Raw genomic sequence first — 15,546 nt, forward strand, 5'->3', positions numbered from 1 at the left:
ACAAAAAATTGACTAATTAATATATATTTCATTGTCAAAAAACTAATCCAACAAATTTTAATCAAAGCTTAGTATTTGAGTTGTACCTTAAGCATGAACCATATTTCATTGAATGTCTAGATTACTAAGAATACAATAAATTTAAGAAACCAAAATGAAATGATTTTCTACTAGAATTTTTGAAACCAACATTCTTTCCTTCTCCTTTTTAATTTTCAATCTGAAAATTTTTTATATCAAAATATATACTCACTGTATTTTGTAATCTTGGTTGTAATATTATGAATGATGAGTCAAAAATAAATCAAACAATTAAAATTATAAAAAAGTTATAAGGTCATTTAAATCACATTATAATCTTGTAATTAAATTTTTTTCAAAAGAAATTAATTAATTATAGTTGTATGAATATATTGATAATATCCCTGATATTCATTGTAAATTATAAATTTATGTTTTATTTTGACTGATTTAAACATTCATAACTGTAGCTTGGATTTCTTATCTCACTCACTCAAAATTTATTTAAAAATAAAATAAAATAAAATAAAATAACGGATTTAATATTCATTTGAAATATAAATAGAAATGAAGATTATAAGTTCAAACTAAAAAGAAAAAAATCAGAAGAAAAAAAAAAGAAAAAGAAAAAGAAAACAAAAACAAAAACAAAAAAAAAAAACGAAAAGTTAAACAAAGGAATAAAAATGAAATAAAAAAAATATTTGTTTAAAGCATGCAAATATCGAAAAATCATAAATACTAAAATTTGAAGGCATCAATGCGTTTAAGCATAAAATTAAAAAAAGTATGTCAACCTTTACCTGAAACCTAAACAGTAGAAGAAAGTTATCATAAAGTCCATGTTCACAATATGAAGCTGTGCTGTTTCCATGATTTTTTTTTTTAATTTTAAACTTCAAACACAGATTGGGATTTTCTTGAGTAGTTCCTAAACATTTTGGGCTGAAGAGTAAGAACGCCAAATTCAGAGTTAAACTGATGCTATCAGAATATCCATTACAAACCTACAACCACACACAAAAGCAATCCATCAAATCTAACTTACCAAAACTCTACTTATCATCCATGTCACCCAAGTGGCAAACTGCATGTAGAATTTTCACCTTTGTTTGCGATTCTCACTCTTCAGTAAAGGGTGGGTGTTTGCCGCCATAGGAGGTGAACCAGCAGCTTGCTCTGCAAGAGTCTGATGCACAGCTTGACCCAATCGACCACAAGCAAAAACACAACCAGCATAAGAAAAAGATAAAGAAAACCCAATTATCCGGCACTGTGGTGAGGCACTCCGAAGACTGGGCTCCGTGCTACACGTGCTTCTCAGGGAATCTACGCACCAGTGAACCATGAACCCAATCACACCCCAACAGATGGTACGCGCAGAGCGCTTCATTGACGGATGCATAATTCAATAAAGCTAAATAATAAAGTATTTTCTGGGTTGAGAGCCCACCCGTTGACACGTGCCGCTTCTCGCACCCGACCCCAATGAATCTATTTCCTATCACCCACGGTTGGCATAGCTAAAATGATGGTGTAAGGAATTAACGAAATTGAGATCTGTCCTCGTGCTTTCCAACTGCAGACAAAAATCCCGCCCGCTCCAGGTTCATGAAAGCCGCGGCAAGAAGTGGCATTGAAAATCTTCCATTATCCCAGCCCATCTTCAATTCCATCTCACAAATTAAGCGATTGAAACAGGTCCCCAATGTTGACATGTTAACACAGGCTCTCACACTGTCAAACATTATCCTGGTGAGTACGTCCACCTCTCAACCACGGCAAATGAAAGTAGAATTTATACCAGAAGTTAAAAATACCAGAATGTCTACAATCATTATCAAGACGCTCCAACCAGAAAAATGTATTAACCAAACATCTGAACATGAAAAACAAGATCCACACAGCGCACCAAATTCATTTGACACGTGCCGCTCAGAAATAACTGAGCGCCCATACACTCCGTAAAAACGCTCAAGACGTTAAAACTCGCCAATCCATATCATAAGGCAAAGCCCAAAACTCCCATCAGAACTTATCAAATCAGAAAACATCAAAACACTAACGCGTCAAGGCCTCTCATTAAAACCAATTCATGAACAACGACACACAAATAGGAACGGAGATTGCTTGTCTGAACTTCGCTTCAGTCGGTCATGCTTTCGTACACACATGTGCAAAAAATCGATCCCTCTTACCCTCGGATATACCGCACAACCTCCCCAAAGCCCTCCACCTCAGTGTGCCCACTCTAATAACTCAACAGACCATCCTTGATGGCCTTGGAACTCCTCCATTTCACTACCTCTATCTCTGACCTTAACCCCGACCAACTCTACACTGTAATGGATACCTCACGCAAAACGCTGCGCTCATATGTGTACAGGTGAGGCCCCAAAACAGACAATGCTGCTCTCTCCACAGCAAACCACTGTGCTATACATCTCCACTCGCACTTACTTCGCTCCCACCGCCCCTTCTCGCCGCGCTGGCCGCTGCTTCTACCCACCGCCTGGGAACCTCCCACTCCTCCCGCGCTTCCTTCTCCCCTCAAACCGCTATTCACATCTCTCCTCTTCAATGCTGCCACTCCCACCTCTCTCCTCTTCAATGCTGCCACTCCCACCTCCTCCCACCACGTCCATCATCCCCCCGCTCTCTCCAAACCATCCTTCCACGTCTCCGACAGCCTTCCCTGGAACCCGCTCCACGGACTCCGGGACAACCCGCTGCAAGATCCCACCCATGTGTCTACAGCCGCCAGCCAGCCTCAACTGCTGTTGCTCAGTTCCCACTCCTGGAACATGCATCGACTTCCCACACCGTTCGGATCCTGCTCGCCTTTCTCACATTTCCCACCGCCCACCCGGCGGCTCTTACGCTCCCGCTCCCCACTACCACGTTGCCGTCTTCGTCCTCCGCAACGTGCTCGACTTCTTCGCTCCACCCACTGTCGTCGCGGACTTCAATATATCCATTATCTGCAAACACTGCCACATTCGCCTCAATCAACACTCCCCGCATTTCCAACCTCCCCACCCACCACCACGACACCACCACCAACGCCCCTACCAATTCAACTACATCGCCACCTTCCCACCACGCCTACCTGCTTTTTCCTCCGCTCTGCCTCTTCCTCCTGCATCACCAAACACAACACACACCCCAACCTCTTCAGATCCTGCTCTTCCCCTTCCTTCCATCCACCCCTTCCCGCCCCACACCAAATGCATCACACGTCCTCCGCATCACCAACTCTCCCCCCTCCTCCCAACCCCGCAACCCCCAAAAACCACCCAACAGGTTGCTACTCGGCAAGAAGGCGGTACGTACAGATTTTCTGGTGGATACCTGCTGCTTCCTCAGCCGCATGTTTTCCTCCTTCAGTTGGCTCACTTCCGCCTCCAGCTCCACCGTGTAAGCCTGCACACCAACCCCCCCACAACTTTAGCCATCCCCGTCTCCACACCCCCGCCCTTCCACCGCAACCACCACCACAACCCTCACCCCCCCCCCTACCTGCTTCCGAGCCCGCGACCGCGCCGCCGACTCCCTGTTCTTGATCATCCGCCGCTGCCGCCTCTCCACCACCTTCTCCACTGGCCCATCCGGTCCTCTCTTCCTCCCCCTCACCGACCCGTCCAGCCCGTAGTGCATCGGCGACAGAGACAGACCGCTCCGACCCCCATCCGAATCCGGACTCGGTGGAGAATTCGGCGCCAGCCCCATGTTCACCGTCATCCCGCCCCCCATCGCCCCGCCCAGCCCCATCGCCAGTCCCCCGCCCGTCATCCCCCCTCCCATGCCTGGCCCCATGTTTGCCCCCATCGCTCCACCCATCCCCAGCCCCGCCATCCCCACCATCGGACCAGCCCCGTTCCCCATCCTCTTCGCCGCCACGTTCACGTAAGCCGCCTCCGCCGCTGCCTGCTGCTGCTGTTGCAGCATGTGCTGCTGCTGGTGCAGCTGTTGCTGGGCGATGCTCCGCAGCCAGTCAGCCTGCTCTCACAACCACGCAATGCCACTCATCACAACCCACAATCCTCACACCCCCACCTCCACCATGCTGTCCCCAAACACCCTAACCCCCACACGCGTCCCCAATTACACTCCACGCTCAACATACACCTCTACACTTCCTCACCACCATCCCATCGCATCTTTCCACCTTTACCCACCACCTCATCCTTCCCACTCTATCACCACCCTCCACACCGCTCTACCACCTCCACCCCTCTACCACAACGCCCATGCGCTTCTCACACTCCTCTTCCACACCCCCGCTACCCCCACTATCCTCACCCGCACCCTCATCCCTTACCTGCTGCTGCTGCTGTTGTTGCGTCGCAGCCGCGTGGTTCTTGTTGTACTCGTCTATCTGCATTGCTTCTATGGTCGCCTGGCTCGTCATCGCGTTAGCAGGCGACAGCGACAGCGTCGGTACGATCTCGCCACCCCGCTCTCCGTGCGCACCTCTCGCTTTCTCCTGGTTCCCCAGCGCCCCCACAAACGCCCCGAATCCTTGCGTCGATACCTCCGACTCCTCCCTCATCACCCCCGCCTTCACCAGAAAGTCCTCCAGAGTCATCTCCCCGAACGTCTGCGTCCTCTCCTGCTCCGACGCCCCTGCGGCCGGCTCCCCGCTGCCCTCCGAATTCCCCGACGACCCCCGATGTATGTCCTTCCATACCTCGTCCACCGTCTTCCTGCTCAGCGTTCGCGGCAACGTGATCGATCCTTGCCTCTGCAAGCTCGATTGCCGAGATAGCATTCCCCCGCCACCTTGTCCTGCATCGCCCACGGATCCCATCGCCGCCGCCATCGCCTGACTCTCTTCTGCCGTCCATATGTTCTTCAAAAATTCGTCCATGTTCATGGACCCGAAGTTCTTCCCCGGCTCCGACAGCGCATTCTGGAACTCATCCAGCGTCAGCGAGTATATCGACGATTGCCGCGCCAGTGAATTGAACCGGCTTCCCAAACCCGCCAGGCTCGACCCCGCCAGTCCATTGCTCGCGCTCGACGCACTCGCCCCGTTCGACGCCCCTCCCCCTGCTCCTGCTCCTGCTCCTGCTCCTCCACCCCGACCTTGCGTTCGCGGACTCAGCGCCCGCGACGCCATGCCTCCGTCCTCCGCCCAAACACCCGGCTTCTCGCCCTCCGACGCTGCTACCCTTCGGGCAGCACGGTTTCGGGCCCGGCTGCGGGCGTCTGGGCCTGCCAGTGCTCCTGCTCTCTCTTACCACAAAAACTTCCCTCTCGAACACCACCAGTCCGCCGCACCACGCTCCCTCACGCACGTTACTCTAGGTGCCAACGCCTCGTCTGCTCTCGCCTGCGCGAATCCTGCCCGCCACACTCCAGCTGCACACCCTCTGTGCATGTACCACGCTCCGGATTCTCTGGGCTCCCGTAACCCCGAAGTCGCGAACACATCAAAAATCCACCCCACGATCCCTCGATCCTTCTACGCACCGCAGCACATCGCCATGACTTCAATTCCACCCCCACGTCTTCGTCTGTACGCCACACACAAACACTCAGTCCGCCATTCAACCACCTCCATGTTTCTCAACCTGCATCCGCTCACTCACGAAGGCAACTGCATAGCTTCACACTTCGAACACGCATGCACGCCAAACTACAGGTCTTCTCCACACGCTTCACACACCTCCATTCAAGCACCTCGTCGCAGTTCTATCTGACCCCATAGATCCTAATACAACCAACCCACTGTGGACTCCAATCCCGTGCGACATGTTCATCCGTCCTTCCAAACAACACCCTACCTTTCTCACTCGCACCCATCCCATCCACACCGTTAACTCGCACCACCTCTATAGCCACTCCACTGCAGCCGTCGCCCACTCTGGTGCACCACGGCGCACTGAAATTATTTCCTACGCTGTCCACCGCATACCCACATCCACTCTACTATCATGTTTCCGCTACATGTCGCACAGGTCCTCTTCACCACACGACTAGGCTCCTCCTCTTCCCACACACTTCCTGCCGCCACCCATACCCGCCGCTAATCACCGGCTCCCCTAACCTCGTTGCTGCACCGCTCAATCCTTGCATGCTAAGACATTCCCGCACCATCACTCGCACTACGACTCACAACGCCGACATCCACCATCAAATCTCACATGCCCGGAACTGAAACTGCCCATGCCTAGCCTCCCCACCGCCACAGATTCACCACGCCACTGCTATCTACACCCAGCATTTCACCCTCGCACCCTCCCCGACGCTCTATCACAACTCTCGCCATCCACACACGGCACGCACTCGCTCAAAGTACCAAACCCTACACCGAAATACCAACTCCTCCCACCTACATCACACCACCACCCTACCAATCTAGCCCCCCTTCCCACATCCAATTTCTGGTCCCAAACATCAAGAAGTTGCCAATGCACCACACCCTGCCTCTCATCCACCCCAAACCTCCCTGCCACGACCACCCCCACTTCGCTAACGAACACCTGCATGAAACTTGCCTCACCCCAACCCCAAACTTAATGCCCCCAAACGACTCCACAGCTCACCCTGCGGTAAACCACGGTGGGATGCAGTCCCAACTACATCACTCTTTTCCACTCATCGCCACAACCAGGCGCTCTCTCTCTCTCTCTCTCTCTCTCTCTCTCTCTCTCTCCTCGCCATCCCCTCCTCCTCACCACTCACTCCTCATCCTCATCCCGCCCCTACTCCAACGCACGAGCAACTCCATTACTCCCAAGAACCACCGCCGATCGGCATCGCCGACCCCGGCGGATGCCTCAAACCATCGCACAAACTCAGTAACGGCAAACGAAAGGGAGGGAAGGACAGGGGCACGACGCGGCGGGATGACCCGTCCGAAAACAAGCCTTGCCGACCAGGTGGAAACAAACCAGAGCAAGAAAGCCACGTGCATGGCATAGAAACTCACCTACGCGGCAACGAAACAGCATGTAAGAGCAGCAGCGGGGTCGGGAAGGTGACAAGCGGCAAAGCAGCGATGCTGGCTGGCACTACACGAGTTGGATAGAGAAGCCCAACTCTCGGCTTCACCCTCGCTCTCGGGAACGATGCCCTTTTCTGCAGTTCTACTAGTCTACTCACTCCAGTGATGTGCTGTGTTGCGCTGTTTGTGTTCAAGCCCTGCCCGCGTGCCTGCGTGCCTGCGTGCTTCAACCGATGCGCTTGCTTGCGTGTACAAGCTAGAGTGGAGCAGGGTGATGCAGTGGGAAGGAAGGTCCACGAAATTGGGTGCCACAGAGAGAGTTTGAGAGAACGTCCTTGAGACAGAAATGCGCTGGACTTCCACTACAACGACGAGATGCTGCTCCTCACTGGAACCTCACGAAAGCAGGCGGCACGGCGCTGCGCTATAACACAGGTACGCAGCGAGAGAAGGACACTTGGTGGGTGAGAGGAAAGGGAGGAAGGAAGCACGATGCAGTTAGTAAGTGTGGGTCTAGAGTGCAAACAAGGAAATGGGGGCGTCATGGTCCCCCCCCTTTCTCGCATGCTCTAGTAACCAGACGAGAATGGGTCCTCGGAATTGGACCCTAAAATTGCGCATTTGATTCCTGCCTTGCTAGGTGTCACTGCATTGAACTGCCACGCTCTCCCTGCCTTTTCGTTCCCTTCTGCTTCTTTCTCGTTCTCGTGTCTTTTCCCTCCCCCCACCTCTCATTAAAGTGCCCTCCTGTTCCCTGGCTGCCGCTTTCTTGTTCGCAAGTCGCTCCTCTACATGCATGCTTAGATGTGATTTCTGGTTGCAGTATTCGGTGCTGGTGAAGCCACATTAGTGTCTAAGATTCTAGTGGCAAACTTTCTCACACTCTTCACATTTCTGAGGTAGAAAACAGTCTATCAGTGAGTTGTAATAACATTCTTCTAATATTATCTAATTACAGTATTTGTGAATATGTCGTTGTCTATGAATCTGTAAGTTGTATGGCAATTTTACCTGTTTTGCCAATAAAAGTGAAGTCTTGTCTTTTAGGTGCAATGTTGAAAAGCTTTGTGCAAGCTATTGAATACTTTCGTATGGTCTTTTTAAAGTGTGTGATATATAGAACAATAATTTGGTATTAGAAAGAATCATTTCAGGTATTTTTTACAATTTTTTTTTCTTTCTATATTGGTGTCATTATAAATGCCTTCTAATATAACTTCAAAGTCATCAATGATTTGTTTTATTATTAATAATATTCTATATAATATAGTTTTACTACAAAAACATGATTTAAGAATGAAATATCCAATTTCAGTCATATCATGGTTTGACATAAAATTACTTATTTTAATAAAAAAAAAATTAAACTTTAAGTTCACTTTTAAAAGAATTTATGTTAAAGTATTGAATCTCGATGTTTCTGTTCTATATCTGATTATTATTTTTATTATATAATGATAAAATATTACACAATTAAAAGTCATCAATATAAATTAATAGAATTTGTATCATATACAACATACAATCTTTTGAATATTTCTAATGATAATACAAATATAATAGAATTTTTCCTTTAAATAAATACAACTGAAATACTTAGCATCTAAAAATATGTCAAATATATCACTAATCTACAGATAAAAATTAACGATTAATTTGTAAGGATATATTTTTTTAACTTCTTTTTAGTTCAATTTTTTATCTTATCATTATTACTATTTTAAAAATGACTAATATTCTAATAAGAATTTTTTTTGATTTTATGTGTTTTTACTCTATTTTATCATTATATTAAACATTGATTTTCAAAATATTTATTTATTTTTATCAATATGAAGTTTTTTAAGAGTCCACATATTGGATAGTTAGATGAGCATATATAGAACGAAAAAAAATATAGATTGAAATAATGAAGCCTTCATTAATCAATTTAAATATGGATTAAAAGATGATGTTAAAGATTTATTGTTGACAATGCCAAAAGCAAACTTATTAGAACAATTTATTGCTCAAGTCATTGCATGTAACAATTAACTTTTTAAAAGAGACCAAAAACAAAGATTTAATTGGAGAGATATAAGTCAATGCATAGCAATAATTCATAAGTTTTCAAAAATTTAATCATCAAGGGCGAAACCAATACAAATTGATATGATATGTTTTAAACCTCTCAATAAGCAAAAAAAGACTCAACATTGTTAAGAAGAATTATGCTTTTAAAATAGAAAATCTAAACATATTATTCAACATTGTTCAAAAAAATAATGCAATCACAAAATGAGAGGCATGGTTATTAAAGAGGACATTGTATCAAAAAACAAGTTGTCCAATTATAATAAAGGTTGTGTGGATAAAATATGTACAATACCTAATAAAAATCCTGCTTTCTCTTCAAAACCTTCACCTTACATTATAATAGATGTTTATTTAGGATCCAAAAATCACAAAGTCTTTATTTTGTTAGATTCAAGTACCTCAGCTTATTTTATAGATAAATACTTTATTAGAAAAAAAAAATATATATCCTTAGTCAAGAAAACTAAGCTTACATATGTATAAGCCAAAGATGGTTGTTTGTTGTCTTTTTGAGCTATAATCCTTAATTTTGTTTTTTTAAAATGTAGCAACTAATGGTCATAATAGCTTAATAATATTTAATATTACTAGAAATTTTTTTAATTCAATTATTTAAGATTTATTGTGACTAATGAAGTATAACCTTCAAATAAATTATATTTTTTATAATCTTGATTTTTCTTATACTCTAATCCAGATCATTATAAAAAATTATTAGTCTAGTACAATCAAATATTTATTGGTAGATACAAGAGCTTTTATTTATATAGCAAAAGAAATGTCATTTTTTGATATTTATACCATATCCATTTTTGAAAGTAAAAAGACTTCAAGTGATATTCTAAGCTGGTACTAAGATTATCAAGATATTTTTTTAAAAAAAAATGCAGATATTTTTCTTAAATATTTTTTTTATGATTATTCAATTAATCTTCAAGAAGAAATTTAACCATCATTTGGAGCAATCTATAACTTATTAAAAAATAAATTGATTGTATTTAAGAAATATATTGAAAAGAATCTAATTAAAAAAATTATATACTATTTTAAATTTCCAATTAAAACTCTTATTTTTTTTTGAGAAGAAAAAAGACGGATTATTATAGATGTATATAGATTATTAAAGATTCAACAAGATCACTATTAAAAATAATTATCTTTTGATGCCTTTCATGAAATTCAGAGTTAGAAAAAAAGATGATGTTATAAACACCCAACAAAAATATTTTAATAATAATCTTTAAATACTTTATTAAGTTCTAAAAGATTTTTAAAATATTTTAATAGAATATTTTAAAAATATTATTAAAATATTCTAAAATATTCTAAAGTTTTCTTTAAATATTCCAACAAATTCTAGAAAGTCCTAAGAGAATTATGGAAATTGTCCAAAAAGCTTCTTAAAGTTACTTCGTCTTCAAGCAACATACAAATTTTTTGAAAGCCTTCTTGTACCTAGTATATATTGGATTTGAGGCTAAGAAAATCCTAGATCTCAACAACATATCTCTTAGAGTTCTAACTCACTTCTTTTGATGTTAATCTTGTATCCATCTCATTTAATCAACTTCTTGCTAATTTCTTTGTTGAAACTCTTTTGATCAACTTCTTGTTTGATCTTTTGTGTAGTGTATCTATAATAGTATGTCGAAACTACTTTCTTATCAATATTAAAGCTTGATTCTTCTTGATCCTTCTTCATAGAGAATAAATCATCCTTCTTTTTGAAAGCATTTGAGAGCTTTAAAGACTACAGATTATCCTCTTCTAAATTTATATTATTTAGAAATTCTTTTTTTTCTTTCAAGATGGTTTGAGGTGAAGATGTTAGTATACTTGAGGCTTTTGAGTCCAAGTTAGATGTTAATAAGAATATGTTGAATGCTTTGTCTAATTGAATTATTGAAATTGAATTTTTTTTTTGTAAGATTTTACGGTGATGTAAGACCTAGAATAGTTCAACTTATGATGCAACCACTTTCTTAAGTTTCTAAATCCAAGGAGGTAGTAGCATCTTGTCATGAACATATATTTACTATAATTGTTATATAAGTGATATGAATAGATAGAAGTAAGTAAAAATAGATTAATTTTATAATATCTTCTAGAAAAGCTTCTTAAAAGCTTCATAGACATTGCTTTGACTTTACATATGTTTATACTTAATTGATAGGTTAAAAATTTGGTCAGCAAGTTAACCATGTGCTATCCTTATTGATAGCTTGCAAAACAAGCTAATTATGTAGCATCCACATAGAAAACTTGCTTGGCAAGTTAAGATACATGTTGTGCAAAGTCAACACGTTTTTGGAGGTCCTATAGAACGTTGCCACGTAGCTTCTAGGTAGATAGTATATATAGAGGCAAGAGTGAAGCCTTCTTCACTCTTGTCAACTCCTTTCTTGCTTCTAGTCTAGTTTCAAGGGTCTCTAGTTTTCTTGTCTTTTGGCAATAGCTACTCTAGTTTCTTTCTTAATATACATATTTAGTTATTTCTTTTTTGTCATCTTTCTTTGAAAAAAGTCTCATTTATTTATTTGTTTTTATCAAGTTCTTATCCTTGATAGATAGACAAGAATGCACTTACAAAATCAGATTTTTATCTAATCTTGATTAAGAGTGGATTATCCCTTTCTCTTGATAAGACATAAGCGTATTAGAAGTTGCGGATTACCCTCTTCTAAATTGATATTGTTCTTAGTATTTTCTTTGTTCTCAAGTCCTCTCTTTTATTTTTTTTGAGTAATATTAGACATCTTTTCCTTCCTAAGTGTTATCATGGCAGAACTTGCTGAAATGAAGAGTGCAATGGCACAAATGTAAGAACAATTGAGGGAATTAATACTTGCAATGTATCAACTTAATTTGCCACTACAAGGAATAACAAGATTAGGAGGAAGTGAAGATATAGAAATGATTGGAGCTGCTTCAACATCTGTACCAAATCATGTCCTTTTTCCTATGGTGGAACACTCATCTAGTATTAAAGAACCAAGAATTGCCCTACCCGAGAAATTTGATGGCACTAGATCAAAGTTTAGAGGATTTATCAATCAAGTACAACTTGTGATTGAACTTCAACCTCAAAGCTATTCAACTCCAAGATTGCAAGTCAGATTCATTGGTATGCTTCTTTCAAGTTCAGCATTATCGTAGTTTTCATCTTTTCTTGAATGACAAGATCCAATATTAGATAATCTGGAGGTTTTTTTAGTGGAGTTTTGATCCATGTATGGAAAACATGATGCAATTCATATTGCAACCAACAAGATCTATATGTTGTGACAAGGCAATCGATCAATAATATTGTATGCTTTATAATTTTGACAACTTGCAAGTGATATCAAGTACGATAATGTTGCACTTGCTAGCCAATTTCTCTACAAATTATAATATGAGGTGAAAAAATTAATGCTCAACTTACTTGATCCTCAAACATTGAGTCAAGCAATTGACTTTGCTCTGAAGTGCCACAATCGTCTTTTTGAATTCCAATCTGAGAACCGTACAAGTAGACTTCAATGTTACTATAATTCAATGGCAACATCAACATCTCTACAATACATACATTCAAAAGTAGAGGATATGCAAATTAATGTGGTACATTTCAAACCTCTTATTGAACAAAAAAAGACTTATTGTTGTAAAAAAAGAATTATGCTTATATTGTGGAGAACCTAAGCACACTACTCAAAATTTCCCAAAGAAGCGACACAACCATAAAATAAGGAGTATGGCGATTAAAAAAGATAGTATGTCAAAAAATGAGTTTGTCCAATTACAATAGGGATCGTGTGGCTGGAACCTTGTATAACACTTAGTAAAGGTCCTATTCTCTCTTCATAACCCTCTCCTTATTTTACAATAAATATTATTTTAGAACCTAAACATCATAAAGTCTCTGTCTTATTAGATTCAGGAGCCATAGCATATTTCTTAGATGAAGAATTTGCTAAAAGATATAGCATACTTTTAGTAAAGAAAACTAAACCTATTCATATAGAAGTCATAGATGGTCGTCCCTTGTCTTCAAGAGATATTACTCATAAAATCTTTCCTACAGAAGTAGCAACTAATGGTCATAGTAATTTTGTAATATTTAATATCATTAAATCTGCTTCTAATCTAGTCATTTCAGGTTTATTATGGCTAGAAAAATATAATCCTAAAATAGATTGGACTTCTCGTAGTCTTGACTTTTTTGAAAGTATAACTAAGAACATAATTAATCAAGTAGAAAGTCATAATTCTAATACAACTAAACCTGTATTTGTAGATGCAAGAGCTTTCTTGCATGTTGTAAAAGAAGGATTACCTTGAATCATTTATGTCGCACTTGTTTCTATTGAAGGAAAGACTTCAAGTGGCATTCGAAGCCAATATCAAGATTTTTAAGATGTATTTGAAAAGAAAAATGTAGATACTCTTCTGAAACATCATTCCTATGATTGCTCAATTGACCTTCAAGAAGGAGCACAACCGCCATTTGGACCAATCTACAATTTATCACATAATGAGTTGGCTAAATTCAAGGATTATATTGAAGAAAATTTGGCCAAGAACTTCATATGCCATTCAAAATCTCCATCAGGAGCTCCAATTTTATTTGTGAAGAAAAAAGATGAATCATTGCGGATGTGTATCGATTATTGAGGACTCAACAAAATCACCATCAAGAACAGGTATCCGCTACCTTTGCTATTTGGACTCCTTGATCAGTTGAATGAAGCTAAGATCTATACAAAAAATACATCTACGAGGAGCATACAATCTGATAAGCATCAAATGAAGAGATGAATGGAAGACTGCGTTTCGAACAAGACATGGACATTTTGAATACAATATCATGCCTTTTGGACTTATAAATGTACTAATAATATTCCAACATCTAATAAATAGTGTCTTTTGGGAGTTTTTAGATGATTTTATTATCTGTTATCTAAACGATATCTTAATCTATTCTAAGAATATAAAAGAACATAAACTTCATGTTCGTCATGTATTACAAAAACTAAGAGATGCAAGACTCTATACCAAGATAGAAAAGTGTGTATTTCATATTACTCAAGTCAACTTCTTAGGATACATCTTTTCAAATGATAGACTTATGATAGATCCTAAGAAAGTTCAAGCTATTATGGATTGGAAGATCCCAAAAACGGTAAGAGATGTCCAATGCTTTTTGGGATTTGCCAACTACTATTGGAGCTTCATCAAAGACTTCTCTCAAGTTATAGCTCTATTTACACATTTGACTTGTAAAGACAAATTTCAATGGAATCAAGAAGCGGAAGTAGTATTTAAAGCTTTAAAGACAATCTTTGTTTCTGCACCAATCTTGTATCGCGTCGATTTTTCTAAGCCATTTTTTATGGAAACAAATGCATCAGACTTTGCTTTCAGTGTTGTATTGTTACAAATGAGAACAGATGCTAAACTTCATTCAATAGCTTTTCATTCAAGAAAATTTTTAGCAGCCGAGATCAATTAGGAGATCCATAATAAAGAACTTCTTGCAATCATGGATTCCTTTCAAGAATGGCGCCATTATCTAGAAGGTGCTCCTAGTCTAGTCACTATGTATATGGATCACAAGAACCTTGAATATTTTATATCAGCACATATTTTGAATCATTGCCAAGTCTATTGGAATATGTCTTTATCAAGATTTAAATTCAAGATCACTTATTGACTGAAAAAACAACAAGGTTTGACAGATGCACTCTCTAGATGATCTTACCTTGCACCAAAGGAAAGAGATGTTACTTTTCATCAGTAATGGATAATTCTCTTAAAGCTAGAGCATCTTCATCTTCAAGCAATGAAATCAACACTAATTGTTGATTCAACTTTCATTAAGCAAGTTCAATCAAGTAGGTCTTCTGATCCTCTTATTCGTGATATTAAGGGAAACCCTTCAAAATCTCATGATACTTCCAAGTTTGAATTCAAGAATAATCTACTATATTTCGAGGGATACTTATATGTTCCAGAAGGTGAAGCTCGATTATGTATTCTTCAAGCTCGTCATGATTTTCCAGCAGCAGGACATTTTAGGTACAATAAAACTTTGGAACTAATATCTAGGAATTTTTGGTGGCGACAAATGTGGACGACAATCAAAGATTTTGTAAAATCTTGTGATATTTGCTCAAGATCAAAAACTCCTTGTTATCAACCTTATATACTTCTTTAGCAATTACCCATTCTAGAACAACCATGATCTTCTATTTTTATGGATTTCATCACAGATCTTCAAATCTCAGGTGCTTATGACTCTATATTCATGATAGTAGATTGTTTTACCAAGATGGCACATTTTGTACCATGTACACCATCCATCACAGGTGAAGAAATAGTTAAGCTCTTTCATGACAATATCTATCGCTATCATAGATTACCCAAAGATATTATATTAGATAAGGGAACTCAGTTTATATCAAGATTTTGGCGGACTCTTTTCAAGATTCTAAAAGTGAATATAAAACTATCTTTGG

The 15,546-nt window shown here is 40.2% G+C and overlaps 1 protein-coding gene across 4 annotated transcripts; it reads right to left on the bottom strand.

Moving 5' to 3' along the window:
* Positions 1–2,135: 2,135 nt before the first annotated feature.
* LOC112273187 (bZIP transcription factor 46) lies at positions 2,136–8,264 on the bottom strand. Of its 4 annotated transcripts, none has more exons than XM_090245069.1 (6): positions 6,959–8,264; positions 4,343–5,540; positions 3,541–4,020; positions 3,373–3,444; positions 3,131–3,160; positions 2,136–3,002 (listed from the first exon to the last, which is right to left on the bottom strand). In XM_090245069.1, exons 2-6 carry the CDS (start codon positions 5,141–5,143, stop codon positions 2,916–2,918), a joined length of 1,470 nt encoding a protein of 489 aa, XP_090101195.1. In that variant the 5' UTR covers positions 5,144–5,540; positions 6,959–8,264; the 3' UTR covers positions 2,136–2,915. The 4 variants fall into 4 exon arrangements, with proteins under 4 accessions (XP_090101195.1, XP_090101194.1, XP_090101193.1 ...); XM_090245068.1 differs by having other exon boundaries at positions 2,136–3,011; XM_090245067.1 differs by having other exon boundaries at positions 3,355–3,444.
* Positions 8,265–15,546: the final 7,282 nt, after the last annotated feature.

Source organism: Physcomitrium patens, chromosome 20 (genome assembly GCF_059467195.1).
Source record: "Physcomitrium patens ecotype Gransden chromosome 20, ASM5946719v1, whole genome shotgun sequence".
Lineage (NCBI taxonomy): Eukaryota > Viridiplantae > Streptophyta > Bryopsida > Funariales > Funariaceae > Physcomitrium > Physcomitrium patens.

What these genes read in the sequence shown, in the direction of transcription:
- LOC112273187 (XM_090245066.1), bottom strand. Translation starts at nt 5,143, where the DNA reads ATGGCGTCGCGGGCGCTGAGTCCGCGAACGCAAGGTCGGGGTGGAGGA. An exon ending in AACAACAGCAGCAGCAGCAG is followed by an intron (nt 4,021 to 4,342) that starts GTAAGGGATGAG and finishes TTGTGAGAGCAG; the next exon opens with GCTGACTGGCTGCGGAGCAT. An exon ending in GGTCGCGGGCTCGGAAGCAG is followed by an intron (nt 3,445 to 3,540) that starts GTAGGGGGGGGG and finishes GTTGGTGTGCAG; the next exon opens with GCTTACACGGTGGAGCTGGA.